The sequence below is a fragment of the Poromitra crassiceps genome (assembly GCF_964638095.1).
Source record: "Poromitra crassiceps genome assembly, chromosome: 2".
Lineage (NCBI taxonomy): Eukaryota > Metazoa > Chordata > Actinopteri > Beryciformes > Melamphaidae > Poromitra > Poromitra crassiceps.
Window position 1 is genome coordinate 113,008,346 of NC_139624.1, and position 17,232 is coordinate 113,025,577.

Genomic DNA, 17,232 nt, shown 5'->3' on the forward strand with positions numbered 1-17,232 from the left:
TATTGACAAGCAATTTCTTTCCGTGTCTTGTTTGCTATGGCTTCCACAATATGGATCGCAGCCGAATTCAGGCATCTCTATGAGAAGAGGTGACCAATAGCCTACCTGCAAGGGGTAAAAAGCTAAAAGCAGAAATAGCATGATTTAAAAAATGTCATCGTAGGCTATCGCACACATGGTTGCATTCGGAGTCGCAGTTTTGGTAGGAGATGCTTCAATCGATAAGGATGTTTACACCGCTTATGGTGAAGTCTACATATGCGGCACAATTCAAAGTGAACGCGGACAGCCTTGAATATTGACATTATTATTGAATCCAAGTGCGCCTGTTGCTGTCGGTGGTCATCGCGTTGCCCCTGGTTGTTATTATATTCCAAAATAACTAAACTAAGTGACTCTGTGCAAGTTACAGCAACTTTTCTCCATTCTACTGCTTCCTACGCTTGTTAACGTTCGCGGACATGCGGCGTGACACTAAAATCACGAATGACATAATTTATTTTAATTTTTTTCTAGACTTGTAGTGCCGTCCCTTGGCTTTCTCTGTGGTCCCAAACTGGGTACTGATTAACACAAACTTTTTCCCCAGCTCACCCCTCTCTCATAATTTAAATAACCCCGATATTTTAATTCAAGAACTGAGTAACAATTTACTTAATTTACATCAAACTTACCCCGGGCGCTTTAACATCCTTTCTGTTGAGTTTTTCTTGACTTTCAACTATTTTCCGAATTTTTAATAATTTTTTTCTCATATTTTTTGCTAGACGCGGCGGGCCTGAAAATTGTTTGCTTTCCCCTCTTTCCAGCAGCCATTGTGTATGCGCTGCGATGCAACCAACCACAGTGTGGCCACGCCCCTCTCAAGTTCCTCCCACCTCTTCTTTTTGATTTGTGTACGGTGCTGTCACTTTCACTTCAATGTCATTTACAGTCCCTTTTAATAAAACTCAATTTTTGGACTCGCTAGAGATACTGTCAATCGTTTTAACTCAGTTTATTTTCATTTACAACATTAGGAGGGCTAAGATGCCAGCCAGTCATTACTATTGGTTTACTGGGATGTCTGTCTGTGAAGTTGTGTGGCGTGCAGCGTCTCCTATTGGCTGATTGTGCTGCCAGTTGTCAGTGATTTTCCTGGTGCGCTGTTGAGCAGAGTGCACAGAGTTCAGACCAGCTAGGCTAACGTGATAGCTAGTGTAGCTTTGCTACAACACTGTCGATTTAGACAGCAACAACTAGCCCTGCGCATCGATGCCAGAATATGCAAATAAGCTTTTGGCCATAATTAGCCTACGTGTTTCTAACGTTATAACGTTACAATGACTGGATAGCTGACCTCCATTGGTGAAACCAAGGTGCATAACGTTACCCGGTGGATAAAGGCTGCAAGTTGCAACGTTAAGGTAGGCTGCTCTGCAGTAGGCCTATATCATGCTATGCTTTATATCTGAGCTCACTTCAGTCATGCCTGCTCTACAAAACCTTGAAGACTCCCCGTGCCAGGTGCGTTTGCTAACGCCAATGAAGGTCAACTCAACAGCAATGGGACATAATGGGAGACCTACTCTTGATGCCAAACTTTGGACCTTTTTACAAATGGTTATAGGAGCTTTTCATTTCGGCGTTCATCCATTACATCAAGCGTCAATTTTAAATTTGAAGAATTTGACTATTCAATCTTGTCTCACTCATAAACCCAGTTTGGACCAAATATTCACGACGAGACGATTTGCAACTTGCAACTACTTGCAGCTGCTTGCAACCAGCCCCTATCCTTTTACTGTTTGTAAACAGTGATGACGTATTTGGTGGGCGGAGCCGAACTCGTTGCAGAAAGTTAGGTTTTTGCGTTCCTTTATCGCAAAATAACTGGGATGTGGAGGCTAAATGACATCACATCCGTTTTGTTAGCGTTCCATTTGCAGAAAACTTGAGCTGGGAAGTTCACTGTTAATTGGTCAGATCCAGTCACTAGCCAGGCTAGCCATTGTTAGCAATAACAGTTGATAACAAGGCATTTTGCGCATACAAACACTGCAGCCGCATGTCCACACAGATAGATGTTAGGCAGTGCTGTGTGTACAGCTGATTTAATGAGACACAAAGAAAACAGAAGTGCTAAACAATATTACTATGATTATAACTACTGTTGTTGCGCGGCGCAGCCATCTTGGATTTTTTAGGTTGGGGCTGCTGAGGCTCCTACGAGTTTGGAATGGGAAATACCAGCTCTGATGACGTCACCGCCCAGCTCATGACCTTTGAAGTCGTAAGATTACCAGTCCCCAGTTATAAAGGAATGCACGATAGTTAACTGGGAACTGGTCATCTTACCGGTTCAAAGTTCATGAGCTGGGACGTGACGTCACTAGAGCTGGTATTTCCCATTCCAAACTCGTAGGAGCCTCAGCAGCCCCGACCTCAAAAATCCAAGATGGCTGATCCGCGCAACAACAGTAGTTATAATCGTATAAATGCTATTTAGCACTTCTGTCTTGTTTGTGTCTCATTAAATCACCTGTACACACAGCACGGCCTACTTCTATCTGTGTGGACATGAGGCTGCAGTGTTTGTATGCATAAAATGCCACGAAATGCCTTGTTATCAACTGTTATTGCTAACAATGGCTAGCCTGGCTAGCGAGTGGATCTGACCAGTGAACAGTGAACTTCCCAGCTCAACTTTTCTGCAAATGGAATGCTAACTAAACGGATGTGACGTCATTTAGCCTCCACATCCCAGTTCTTTTGCGATAAAGGAACGCACGATAAATATGGAAGATCCCGACGCCTCCTCCACGTATTTTAAAGCTTTGTCAGCAACAAACAGGTTACCTTACCCAAATAAGGGTATTCCTTTATAACTGGGAACTGGAAATCTTACGGTTCAAAGGTCATGAGCTGGGACAGTGACTTCACCAGAGCTGGTATTTCCCATTCCAAACTCGTAGGAGCCTCAGCAGCCCCTACCTAAAAAATCCAAGATTGCTGCTCCGCGCAACAGTATGTATAATCGTAGTAAATGCTGTTTAATAGCACTTCTGTTTTGTTTGTGTCTCATTAAATCAGCTGTACACACAGCACTGCCTAACTTCTATCTGTGTGGACATGTTGCTGCAGTGTTTGTATGGCAAAATGCTGTGAAATGCCTTGTTATCAACTGTTATTGCTAACAATGGCTAGCCTGGCTAGCGACTGGATCTGACCGGATCTGACCAAGAGCTGACTCGTTTAAACGGATGATTCAACAGTGAGCTTCCCAGCTCCAGTTTTCTGCAAATGGAACACTAACAAAACGGATGTGACATTTAGCCTCCACATCCCAGTTATTTTGCGATAAAGGAACACAACTAGGGGTGGGAATCGTGGAGTAACTCACAATACGATATGGTCACGATACTTGGCTCTCGATAACGATATTATCACGATACAGTGATTCTGCGATAATCGATATATTGGAAGAAATTTAACCTACGATACATCACGATATCTGTGTAACTGAAGAGAAGAAGCAGGTATTATGTATTTATTAGCAGAATTGACGTGAACTCTCTCAGAGTTCACTCACTCACTCATACCATTTTCAATACCACGGAGGAAAAGTTACACATTAAGTCTTTTTATTATTATTATTAAAACAAGAAAACCTATATAACCTACCTACCTATATAATTTCTAAAAGTAGATATTAATGATCAAACATTTCCATTCATGTAGACTACAGTATTTACTGTATGTTTTTGTTTCAACTACAAACATAAATAAACGTCAACTTGAAACTATGTTTCAACTACCACACACAGCATAATATTTTAGCCTGTTTATTTTTTTTATTTTTTATTTTTTTTAAATAAACATATCGATACTTGGTGCCAGTGTATCGATAACGTATTGCAAGTGGAAATATCGCGATACCGTGAGTATCGATATTTTGTCCCACCCCTAAACACAACACACCATTGTGGTGTGTTCTTTTCAGCCTTCCATTGAAAGTCGGGTGTCGGAGGTTCTGACACGTGTTCCGCTCTAAATACATTCCAGTGCATCTGCGTGGAAAAACATGTACGCCTACAAACATGGACAGGTAGTAGGCTACCGCATGCTTCTATCAAGCACAAATCAACTTTATGGGAATCGAAATGGCAACTAAAAGTTGTTTCATAACACAAACGCCACATAAAGTGAAATTTGGTGAAAAAGTAATGTCTCTGTAGCCCTTTTCCCACATGCGCTTTGTACCGCAAAATGACCGGAACGTGGTCTAATGCCTGCATGTGAGAAAGGCGCCGTGCCGGTATAAGCGCGACCCCGTCGTCCCCGACATTTCACCAGTTTCGATCCAGTCAGAAGAGCGGTATGCTCTTAAGGAGACGCAAGTGGAAACGGTTCCAGTCATTTTCCGCGACAGCGGTCCTTCAATCATGGGCGAGGAGTAGCCTACACACGTTGCTTAATGTTCCAGCGGGCATAATCTAATCATTCGCGCACATTAAAGCAAACTGGCGAAATGATCTTGTGATAGCCTAATAAGAGCAGTATGTCAGCTTGCTGATTTCCGAAGGCAACCCCGGACACATCAAACGAAGCCAGTCTGTAAAAAGTGCTTCAACGCGACGCAGGTGAACGGATAAACATCGAACCAGCAACTATTTCTCTCAGACACGGATCCCAACTTCTTCAAAGTGCATCATCTAATCATTTGCACACATCAAAGCAAACTACTTCCACATTTCGCTTGTGCATTTGCTTTCTCTACATACATACAAGCGTTGAGCAGCTTGCAAGCCTTTCTCGCTGTGTCTGTCCGGCTTGAGCTGCTCTTAAGTCAAACGAGTGTGATTTATTGTGTGACAACTGACAAGCAAACTTATTTCGAGTTTTGCCGACCCCCCAAATAAGCTCCCCCCTCCCCCCCAACATACAGGAAAATTCGCTGATAGATTCCCACATGCGCGAGCCGAAGTGTGAAGGGAAATGTCCGATATTGACTTACAGGTAATTTTCCGGTACGCATGTGGGAAAACGGCTTTTGTGCGCTGCCATGTTGATTGTGACGTCAGAGTGTTTATCTTGGCAAACTCTGGCTTGGTGGACCTTGCCCAAGTTTCCGACTCGGAATTCCGTCTTTCCGGAGGTCATTTTTTCAGAAATTCCGAGTGCAATGGTATGCATGGTTCGTCTCGCAGTGCCAGCCGTAGATGATATCTACGTCTGGAACTCTCAAAAGTGGTTAACGTCTGCCCCAAGACAAAAAAAGGCTGCGTGACAGACATATGAATTGACCAACCACGGAACTTGTGGGTGGTGCATTCGGAATACATCAGATCGGCAATTCGGCCTCGCCCCCTTTTAGGGGGAAAACACAAGCCTCTCCCCATTGACTTCAATGTAAAATAGCACTACCAAAACAATTATAGAAAAATAACAATCCATCTCGTTTATGAATAACCCCAAAACACCATGACATGACAATATATTACAACTCGTCTGGCCATAGAATGGACAAGATACACCAGAAATATTACTTCTAAAATCATCTAAAATCATGTGACTCATGTGACATGTGACGTTCTTTTTTTACAGCCCCGTGACTCGTCAGTCTAGTAGTAGCCGCCAAGTAGCCGGGTACAATGACGCTCGGCTCCCGATCTGATGTATGTGTGCAACAGCTAAACAGACCCTGCGTGAAAAAAAACATAGGCGAAGTTTGAACTTTAAGGTTGGGGGTGCAGAAAAAATCTAGAGGAAAATTAATAGGATACCAGCAGGTGCATTTTCATATCCCGACTAATATGTCCAATGAGTGATGGAATATTGCGAGAATTTACCCTAAATCAAACACAAATCAAACAAACCGCAAAACCGGAAACAGATATCCTACAACCTCAATCAATTCAATCATTCCATAGGGATTCACAAAACAGAACTTAAACACACAGAATGACACGTGTCAAAGGGAGGGAAGGAGACTGGTGAAGGTATGAAGCGTGAACACACACACACTCTCCACGACACGGAGAGGTCATTACGCACAGATTTTATCTTCTGTTTACATCAAGGTTACGCCGCTCAGATATTGGCTCATAATAAATGTCAACAAATCAGACAAGAGTGCGTGACCATGCATTTTCCTTTTTGTTTAGGTATAATCTGCATATTGAGTGTGCCAATGATGTGTAAAAATGGTGTAGCTATTTTAAAATATCCATTTAAACCTGATTGCAATTATAATAACGATGGAATTGAATTAGGGCTGCTCGATTAATCGAATTTTAATCTAGATTACGATTTGGGCTGTCCACGATTATGAAAACAAGATAATCGACATCAAACGATTTTGCGGCTCTTGTCTCTCTCGTTCTGTCTTGTGTTGTAAATCAAGCGCACCCCTTCCTTTGCTCGGCCCCTCCCCCAAAGCCCAAAGCACACCAGCTCGAGTTGTGACTGTCGTGTGAAGAGCCACGGCACGTTTCTCCTCCCCGCTTATTTCACAGAAAGAGAGCAGCTGGTCGAGAAGAGAGGTGAAACAACGTATGTGGGGTGGAAACACTATGGTTTCGCCGAGTTTAAAGGTCCTAACACTGCGCATATCTTGCACTGTTTGTTCCAAGTCTGTGCCTGTGATTGACAGGTGGGTCAAAACTCGCATCGCAATTCTGTGCTGTATATTCGCATCGCTCTTGATGTGTAACTGATGAGCGATGCGAATATACAGCACGGAATAGAGAGCCCCAGGGATGACGTATTTTTGTAGGCTGAATGCAGAAGTCCCGAACTTCCTGGTTCTTCACTGTTTCTGTCTATGGGATTTTTGAATGGGTTTTTGGCGCGATGCTTCAAATAATGTCTGTGGGCAACGCAAGTTTAATCAAACGCGAACCAAGGTTCAGCGGGATAATCTTCACACATGAGGACCACTTTCATGAGTTTTGTAGCGTAAATGCGAGCCCTAGAAGTAAAAAGCTCGAGCTAAGCTAATCCAGAACTACACACTGTCGCATAGGCTTCCACGTCACGTCAGCGCTCAACCTGGACTGTTGTTGATGTGTGCACTGATTACCCCGGGCTGAACGGGCTGAACCAGGTGAGGGAAAGAGAATTTCCGTGTTCGTCCTTTGAGTGGTGACGTTATTGACGTATATATCTCCATCGACTCAAAAGTGTAGTCTCATTTAGCCGTTTGCTAGCTAGCCGCCCTTTTAACGGCACATAAAAGCTTCAAAACTCATAAAAGTGGTCCTCGTGTGTGAAGATGATGTTACTAAATACTGGTTCGCGTTTGATTAAGCCAGCGTTGCCCAGAGAGATTATTAGAAGTATCGCGCCAAAAACCCATTCAAAACTCCCATAGGCGAAAACTGTGAAGAACCAGGGCTGTTAGCATCGATGATTTCCGGACTCGTTCCTGGGGCTCTCTATTGCGATGCGAGTTTTGACCCACCTGTCAAGATATGCGCGGTCGTGGCAGCACCCCGCAACACGACCTCTCCCTCTGTTTAATCACTTGAAATCCACTCACAAAGTGGTCTATGACCAAGAAATAACGCTAAACGAACAAAAAGACAAAGCCCCATCTAGTTACTCCTGCCACAACACAGTCATCGATTCAGGACACTCTTTACAATGCGACCGAGCTAACGATCTCACAGATAAACATTAACAATAGCCTACTACTAGTTCAGATGTTTACCAACATATTGAATGTAGATTAATAGTTGCAGTTGGTTGTGGCAGAACATAGTAGGCCTACATATACTGTATATTTATTTTAGTTTTTATTTTATTTCTAAATCTTTGCACTTTTATTATTTATTTTCACTTATTTATTTATTTATTTTCAATTATATCTCAAATCCAAAGACATCCAATGTTAAAAAGAAAAGCCAGTGTCAATGTTCAATAAATTCATGATGTTCTCAATGTCAATGAGTAATCGTGTTAAATAATCGTGATCTCAATATCAATCAAAATAACCATTCTGTGCGCAAAATGATAAGACGGTTCTCCTATAGGTCAATTCAGAGGGGTGCATGAGCTGAATAAGCGCATGCCCTTCCTTAGGCATAATACTCCCAAGTGGCGGACCGGTGTAACGTTACATTACACGACATGGGTCGCAGTGGACACGAAGGATGAGTAGTAGGATAGTTCCGTTTATAGTTTCTGGAGTCCGCATGGATTCGGACTGGAGGACACGTGGACAGAGGATCGAGCGAGAGAGAGGAGCAAACTAACATTGAGTAGCCTAATAACTAGCAGATCTGAAAAGTGTGTAGGCTAAATAAGTGAGAAGGTTGCTAAAAGGAGAGAGCTATGAGTGCTTGAGCACTGAGCAGTGGAGCCTACTGTGGTGGTTAAATCCCTGATCGTGTCTGCCTGGGCTAGGCTATCAGCTAAATTCTAACTTTGCTGAATGGATAGAACGGGGGATTTACCCCACCCTGACCACGCCCCCAGCCAGGCTGAGCCAGCTAACCTAGCGTCTATTGTGGGCATTCCTAGAGCCTGTATGGGCGTTCCCAGACATGCCGACTGTCTCTATTGAAATGAATTATGGTCACATACCTTCCTTAGTGTATTAACGCTAATGAAAACGTAATACAAGCTTTTAACACATTTCCCACACCACAAACACTGCGCCCAGCCCAGCGATTTTATTAACCAAATTGCTCTTGATAGCTGACATTGAAAATAAATGACTGCAATATATTAATGCCAATGAAAACGTAACACAAGCTTTTAACACACAATCGATTTTTAGCCAAAGCTTCAATAACAGAGCGCAGCTGACAGTTTAACTTGCAAATGAAAAATATAAAAAATATAAAATTAAAAATACAATAGGCTACAGCACATAGGCCTAGCTTCTTCTTTTTTTGGCACAGCTATTCCCCCAGTCCAGCCGTTTGTTCCAGGCCAGTGAAGTCCCAACAATCTACAAAAACATGCAATAATATAAAATCATAAATTTTTACTAATTTTACTGTTAAATTGTGAGAGGCGAAGGCTCTTTTTGAGAGGTACTGGATGAAAGGATTCACCATGTAAAAGTGAGTTTCTGTCTGTAGGTTTTCTATAGAGGTCAGTTTTGAGGAGGTTGCCCTCCTTAATAACTAAAATGTCCAAAAAGTTCATTTTATGAGCATCAAAAGAAATAGAGAATTTAAGATGGGGATTCTGCTGATTCATAAAATCATGGAAATGCATCAGTTGGTCTTTAGGACCTGTCCATATGAAGAAAACGTCATCCAGATACCTCTTCCAGTTAGAGATGTGATGAAGAAAAGGATTTATCTGTTCATTGGAGATGGAATCTGCCTCGAAGAGTCCCACGTACAAGGAAGCAAAACTTGGTGACATCTTGGACCCCATGGCCACTCCTGATACCTGTAGAAAGAAATCAGAGCCATACATAAAATAGTTAGATGTGAGTACACATTCAATCAGGATGCACTGAGTGCTAGGAGTATCCACACCTCTCTTATCCAGGAAAAATTTGGCAGCTTGTAGGCCTCCTTCAAATGGGACGTTTGTGTACAGTGATTCTATGTCCATCGTTACTAGGTACTGTTCAGTATCAGTCAGTTCAATTGTACTTTTTTAAAATAAAATCCATAGAATCCCTTGTGTATGATAGGAGGGCAGTTACCATAGGTTGGAGAGCATAATCCACAAAAGCAGATATTTTTTCTGTGACTGACCCCATACCAGCAATAATGGGACTTCCAGGAGGTGTGTCCACAAATGATTTATTAATTTTAGGTAGAGTGTAAAAAATAGGAGTGAAAGGAAAATCGACCTTCATAAAAGAGTGTTCACGTTTGGTAATGAGTTCATTTTCGAGGAGCTGCATGCATTTCAAGTCAGCACAGATAAACACCACCACTTCCTGTTATAACTTTCAAAATAAAATAACATTTGAAGCATTTTCTGATGTTTAAAGTCAATGTTTTGTTCAAAGTTGTATTTTCTTTACTTGAAGCACACAATGAGAAGCTTAAAAGCACTTTACAAACAAAAACATCTATATACAATGTTTTGTACAGTCATCTACTGTATTTCTGACTTGAAGCACTTGTTAAAAATAGTGCTTTGTTGTGTAAATTGATTGTTATATCTTATTAAATTGTGGACATTTATTCATCCCCATCTTTTAGACAATATTTCTGATGGTAAAATTAGTGTAAAAAGCAAAACACAGAATTCAGATTAATTAAAACGGAACAAATTTAATTTGGGAAAAAATTAAATGGAATTTGGAAAAAAATAAAACTGATTTCATATGGCTCTCTAAGCGTAACACTGCTGCAACTTTTCCCTGCAATGTTCTAAAACGGTTTTGTCTCGTTGCAAATCATTGGTGTAAACTGGGCTATAGTCTCAGACAAGCACCCCGGATTTTCACTGCACTCCATTCGCAAAGGCCCCACTTTTTCATACATGTAGCAATCACAATAAAACAGTACTTGCCTTAAACCCAAGGTTGTTGTCTGTCAAACTGGGCTATTCATGTTCTTAAATATGGCATTGTTTCCAATACAAGCCCTTTTTGTCATGCCAGAGCCTATATTTTCTGTTCTTCCCGATGTGCAATTACAGGTTACAGTAGCCACAGCAGAGATGGCGCTGTTTAGCTGCTGGGAAGCGGAAGTGTGATAGCAAAATTATTGATTGAGTGCTTATTGATTGATTGCTTATGAACTATATCACAGAAGAACAACAACGGCCATTCATTTTCATGACAAAAACGCCTTGGTATTGGAAAATTATGGAAACTGTAATATTTAAGAACACAAATGTTTTATTGTGATTGCTACATGTATGAAAAAGTAGGGCCTTTGCGAATGGAGCCTGAAGTGAAAATCCAGGGTGCTTGTCTGAGACTATATATGAGTGAAACGAGAAATGAGTCAGAAGTTACGGAATGGATCTTTGAATGCTTGAAATAAGGTATGTGGTTAACAAAAGTTTATGGAACAGCAACGTTTGTGTTCAGCAAGATAATCTTTACAAATGAGGACCAATTTTATGACTTGTGAAGCGTAAATGTGTTTTTTAATGCGATTTTCAGAAAAATGCTTCAAAAGTCATAAAAGTCGTCCTCATTTGTGAAGATTAACTTGCTGAACACAAACTTAGCTATTTCATAAACTTTTGTTAACCTTATCATGCATTTAACCAAAATTCCCATACAAGAATCCCATTGACTTTTACAGATAGGAACCAGGAAGTGCAGGGACTTCTGGGTAAGCCTACAAAAATACGTCATCCCTGCAGTACTCTATATCAACTCACAAAATAGCTTAATTTATATTCTACCAGTTATGTATGTTTGCCAATAAGGAAGGGCACATTAAAATGCCGGATTGTTTGGAGTTTAGTGGGACTCTCTCCATACTATTCACCTTATGTAGCTCCGCCCACTTGACCTGGTTGGGCATGTCGGCCCGCTGCGCTTCACGTCATCTTGGCGCAAACCTCCATAGGTGTGTTTATGCCCATAACAGGATTCACAAGGTGAGATCACTCCCCTTAAAAGCCACAGCGTCACCGCCTTCTTTCTTGCTGAGAGCAAGCAGAGAAACAGAGAGAGAGAGAGAGAGAAAGGGGAGAGAGAGAGAGTGGGAGGGGGGGGGGAGACGAGAGAGGGAAGAGAGAGAGGGCCGCCGCGCAATTACGCAGTGATGTCCCAAAGCGTGCGCTTACTGTAATTAGATGTTTCGTTCATATAGGCTATAACATAGGCCTACACATCTAAAAATATTTGTTTCTTTAACTCATTGAGTGCCATGGACGAGTATGTTCGTCATTTCGTTTAGTAACGTAGAGTGCCAAGGACGAGTATGTTCGTCAATTGTGTTTTTTGACGGTGGGACGTGGATCAAAGCCTCAGGCATCTCCTGTACAAATATGGGAGCTATTGAAGGTGTATAACCTATTTTACGGACTCATTAGGTGGCGACAGTGCTCTCCAGATTAGAGAAAGGTCCGGAAAACAGCAGGAAAAAGCTGTGATCAAAGAGAAACCGATGCATGCTGCAGCCAGAGCCATATAGATTGCTCTGTCTGCAGCTGACGTTGGCTGCGAACATCAGTCAATCCGCGCCCACAACTGAGCTCCTCTGCCTCTGTCTGTCTGTCTGCATATAGTTTCTCCACACGATTACCTGCCAGAAAGGCAGCACCCGACGCCGAAGGGCCAAACCTTTCCCTGCAGTCCGGTTTGGCATTTCCGTGTCACGCTGGGAGCCGCCCGGCGCACAAAAACGCAGCGCTCCGAAAATAGACTGGGTGCGTGTCAGGCTGTGTGTTAGTGTGGGGAGGAGTTTGCAGCTGAGGGAGGGAGAGGGGGCTGGCACTCAATGAGTTAATAGGGTAGGAATGTGTGAGATTTTACTTCTATCCTATTTCAATAGCCTATGTCAGAATTGTCCACTCTGGTTAAGCCATTGACTGCGGTCACGCCATCCACGCTGTGGAGAAGCTGGTCTTACATGCGTGCAATTGCAGGGAAAGCGGTTACTGTACTGGCCGGACACAGGTGTTGTGCGGAAAAATGATGCGTTTTTAATTGGATTAAGGGAACGAGGGTTTGGCGGGGCGGGAGTCTGTGTGCGCCGGGTGCTGGAGGGGGTCTCCCCCGAGAAGGTGGGAGCTGGACATCTATGCAGGCTTGGTGGTGGGGTGGGTGTGGATCGGTGCCCTGGGTGTTTTGGGCCGGCCAGTTTGGGGAGAGGCAGCTTGGCACAACACTGTCACAACTTTCTCAAAAGCAATCTATTGTTACCTCACACCACAAACCTGTATGGTCGGGAATTATGTAGCCTAATAAAACCATGACAAACAAATTCTCATTTTTAAATCAAGGTGTGCTTTTTCTGCAATGTAGGCTATAGTTTTTTTTTCTTTTTTTACCTTTATTTAACCAGGAAGTCCCTTGAGATTGAAATCTCTTTTCCGAGGGAGACGTGGCCAAGACAGGTCAGTTACAAGTCAGTTACAGTTACAAAATTAAAATTAAAATACAAATAAAACAGACAATTAATACAAACATCAAATACACAAGAGACTAAAATCCAACTCAGTTTAGGCAGTTGCATTTCTCGGTTACAAAGACTTTTAACATGGCTTTAAATTTCCCCAAAGAGACTAGGTTAGTTAGATGAAGAGAGCTCTGCAGATTATTCCAGGACCAGGGAGCAAAATAGGAAAAAGCTTTTTTCCCCAGCTCCAAAATAGGCGTTCCAGCGCAATGTGTTAGAAAAAATCGCCTTGGGTGCTCTCAATTTTTAGTTGAAAATCAACGTGGCATTCCGAGGAGAGAAGAGTGTGTGCAGGCGCGAGTGGAGAGTGACATCCATGGGGTGTGTAAATGGATCCCATCAAGGATTTCCTGCACTGCACGGAGATGTGGAGACTGTCTGCACTCAGGCGTACGTCTGCGTTTGCGCTAAGACCAGCTATTTCCTGGCGTTAAAATTGAGAGCACCCAAGGCGATTTTTTCTAACACATTGCGCTGGAACGCCTATTTTAGAACGGGCAACGCCCAGACCTCTCTTTGCGCTCGGAACATACCGACGGTATCTTGCCAGAGCGCTAAATGACACTTGCGCGAGGCAGGTGATAGGCTAGAGCAGTGGTGCCCAACCACCGGGCCACGGACCGGTACTGGGCCGCAACGCATTTGGTACCGGGCCGCGAGCCGGTCCAAAAAACTTCAGTGGTGTTTTATGCCCACGTAACTAACTTAGCTAACTTCTAGCTAAGAGCTAGCTAATGCCAGATGCTAACGCTAACTATTTACTCAACATACTGTATTATTTGTTTATCATATGTCAGTCGTCAGACCACTATAATGTCTGACATCTTATTTTTAGGACTTTGAGCACAAAATGAGGTTATTTGTCACCAAATACAGTGGCGAGCAGTGTGGCTAATCAACAGACCAGGCCAGGACTCAGCAACACATCAAATATCTTAAAAATTACAAAATACACTTACATTGAAAAATCAGGCCCCCTCGATCAGATTAATGTCCATACAAATTTGTCTCTGCCGCCGGCTCTGGTTCCTAGTAGAGGATGGGTAAAATGCAGATGATACATTTCCCCATGGGGAAAATAAAGGATAACTTAACTTATGTGGAAAACATGCCTTGTGTGAAAATGTTCTGTACAACTACTGAACCTATTAATATTGTCCATCTCTACACAGATCCCAATGGATAAAAATGCACGAAAAGTTCGGAATCAAGACCTCAACCCATGCATCGAGGTAAGCCGATTGACCCTTGTGGCAGTCTCTGCCTGTTGGGTTGTGTGAGATAACGTTTCAGATCTCTGCCTGTCGGGTTGTGTGAGATAACGTTTCTTAATGTCTTTTCCAGGAAAGCGATGGGTCTCACAAGTGTTTGGATGCCAACAACTATGATAAGAATATGTGTTCAGCATATTTCCAGAGATACAAGAAATGTAGGAAATATTGGGTGAGCCTCATTTTCTTTCAAGATCATATATTTTTCCTCAAGAGAATTAGAAAAAATTGAAGAAACTAGTGGAAAAGGGTTTTAAACAGTATTGTGATTTTTTTGATCATCAAAATATGCGTGTGTTGGGCATCTGGGTAGTGTAGAGGTAAAAGGAGACCCAGGTTAAATTCTCGGCAGCGGTACTTCCGACTTGGTCAGACGTTCCTACAGAATACAATTGCTGTGTCTGCGAGTGGGAAGCTGGTGGGGTATGTGTCCCAGTTGCTGCACTAGCGCCTCCTCTGGTCGGTCAGGGAGCCTGTTCGGGGGGAGGGGAACTGGGGGGAATAGCGTGATCCTCCCCCGCGCTACGTCCTGCCAGTGAAACCCCTCGCTGTCAGGTGAATAGAAGCGGCTGGCAGAGGAAGCATGGTGCTAGTCTACGGCTCTCCCCAGATCGGCAGAGGGGGTGGAGCAACGACCGGGGCAGCAGGGGGAATTGGCCAAGTACAATTTGGGAGGAAATGGGAGGAAATATTTCAGAAAGAAGTGCATGTGATATCTGTGTCTGTCTTAAACATTCACCATCCCGATGCAGTGTTAACAGAAACAAATGGAAGCAGTTAGCCAGATCTATGGAAGAGGATTATATTAGTAGCCTGGTAAAAAACCGTGCTGATCACGGGATCTTCATTCTATGTATCAGTCTGGACTTCCAGCCGTCCACAGCGATTTCCTGACATTACAATGTAACCAGGCCAACCAGGGAATGCACGTTGTTGACGATGTAACCGGGCCAATCAGGGAATGCGTATTGGTGATGATGTAACTGGGCAAAACAGTAACGGTCGCTCCCGAAGCAATGAGCAGTAATGTAACGTTAGTAGGGTAAACAGCCATAAGTTATGCAGTTATTGCAGAAATAAAGTAACAAGAACATGAGTATGCATCAGTAAAGTTTGTCGGTGGAAAATGTGATTTGGATTGATTTGGATTTGGATTTGACTGCATCCGACGTTGATTGGCTGAAGGAGCTGGCTGTCAACGCAAGTACTCCCGCCCACTGAAATTGCTGTGGGCAGGCTGGAAGTCCAGACTGATGATAGAATGTGAGGTCATGTTATCAGAATGGCTTTTACCAGGCTAGAGGATTGGGGACATGTGGAAAAATGTGAGTTCTTGAGTTTGAATTCTGACTTTTAATCTCAAAATTCTGACATTTTTCTCAGAACTGAAATATTTTTCACATGTGGACTAGCCCTACCGTACTCGTCTTCACCATACACATGATAAGTATTTTTAAATACAAGGGAAATTACCTGTCTGTCTCTGTGCCCTTGTAGCACGACATCATGGTGGCGAGGAGAAGAGATGGCGTGAAGCCAGATATGCCCACCGCTGCAGAGCGGCAGGAGATGCTCGGCGCTGTCGGAGGCAAGCCGTACTGACGACTCTCAAAGGACTCCAGAGACGGGACTAAGCTGCCCAAAGTTGGTGTGGCTGCTGCTACTGTACAGTGGAGTTACAGTACCTGTGGGGTTTATACTGCCATCCAAGGCCTTGGACTGTTGTTTTGAAGCTTCAGTCGAGTGGAAGTACCTGTGTCTATTCACTAAATTGGCAACCGATTGCAAATTTATGGAGATTTATTGTTTGTGACACAAACAGAGAATATGACAAGAATTAAATAACTTTTGAAGCTGTAAAAGGTGTTTGCATTTTCCATCTGACTAAAAGATCTACAGGTATATACTGTAAATATTGAATTGTGATGATGGTATTAGAAAACCCCAGTTTCATTCATGGTAAATGGTAAATGGACTGCATTTATATAGCGCTTTTATCCTAAGCGCTTCACGATGTGCCTACATTCACCCATTCACACACCAAAGGCAGCCAGCTGCCACGCAGGGTGCTGGCACAGCCATCGGGAGCAATTTGGGGTTCAGTGTCTTACCAAAGGACACTTCGACATGTGGACTGGAGGAGCCGGGGATCGAACCACCAACCTTCTGATTCGTGGACGACCTGCTCTACCTCCTGAGCCACAGCAAGCCCCAAGTTCAAGTCATCTCCAAGATTCGTGTGTGTGTGTGTGTGTGTGTGTGTGTGTGTGTGTGTGTGTGTGTGTGTGTGTGTGTGTGTGTGTGTGTGTGTGTGTGTGTGTGTGTGTGTGTGTGTGTGTGTGTGTGTGTGTGTGTGTGTGTGTGTTCCACCATGTGTATTTGAGGTCTTCAAACAGATACATGATTGAGTCGGTGAGTTACATTGTAATAGTGATGACATGACAGCCTTTACATGCAGAGCCCTGTAGGAGAAAGAGACAACAAAGAAAGAGACTGTTCGATCAATATGACTTCTTGTGGTGTGCGCCCCGATAAATAAGTGGATGGTCAGTATTGTATCCAGTCATTGTTCCCCAATTTCTGGATGTGCTGCCTCTCTGTTTTGTGTCTAGTCGTATTGGATTGTAGCCTATTTATTTTGTCGTTGCAGCAATCCTCATTTCGGAAAAGACTAAAGACACACCTTTTCAGGCTCCATCTGGGCCCTTCTTGAACTAACTTCTTTCTCTCTTAAAAAAAAAAAACTAACCTGAACTAAACTTGTACCACTGTTCCTTCAGAAGTTGTAGTTATCATAGACTGTGTTGCATAGTTGATTGCTCTATTGCTGACAAAAATGTGTTATTGTAAGTCGCTTTGGATAAAAGCGTCTGCCAAATGACGTAATGTAATGTAATGTAATGATAATTCCATCG

The 17,232-nt window shown here is 43.0% G+C and overlaps 1 protein-coding gene across 1 annotated transcript; it reads left to right on the plus strand.

Annotated features, from left to right (window-relative positions):
• Window positions 1-1,182: 1,182 nt before the first annotated feature.
• chchd7 (coiled-coil-helix-coiled-coil-helix domain containing 7) lies at window positions 1,183-16,168 on the plus strand. Its single transcript, XM_083651890.1, has 4 exons — window positions 1,183-1,406; window positions 14,219-14,278; window positions 14,391-14,489; window positions 15,815-16,168. The coding sequence occupies exons 2-4, from the start codon at window positions 14,225-14,227 to the stop codon at window positions 15,917-15,919; spliced, it is 258 nt and encodes an 85-aa protein (XP_083508016.1). The 5' UTR covers window positions 1,183-1,406; window positions 14,219-14,224; the 3' UTR covers window positions 15,920-16,168.
• Window positions 16,169-17,232: the final 1,064 nt, after the last annotated feature.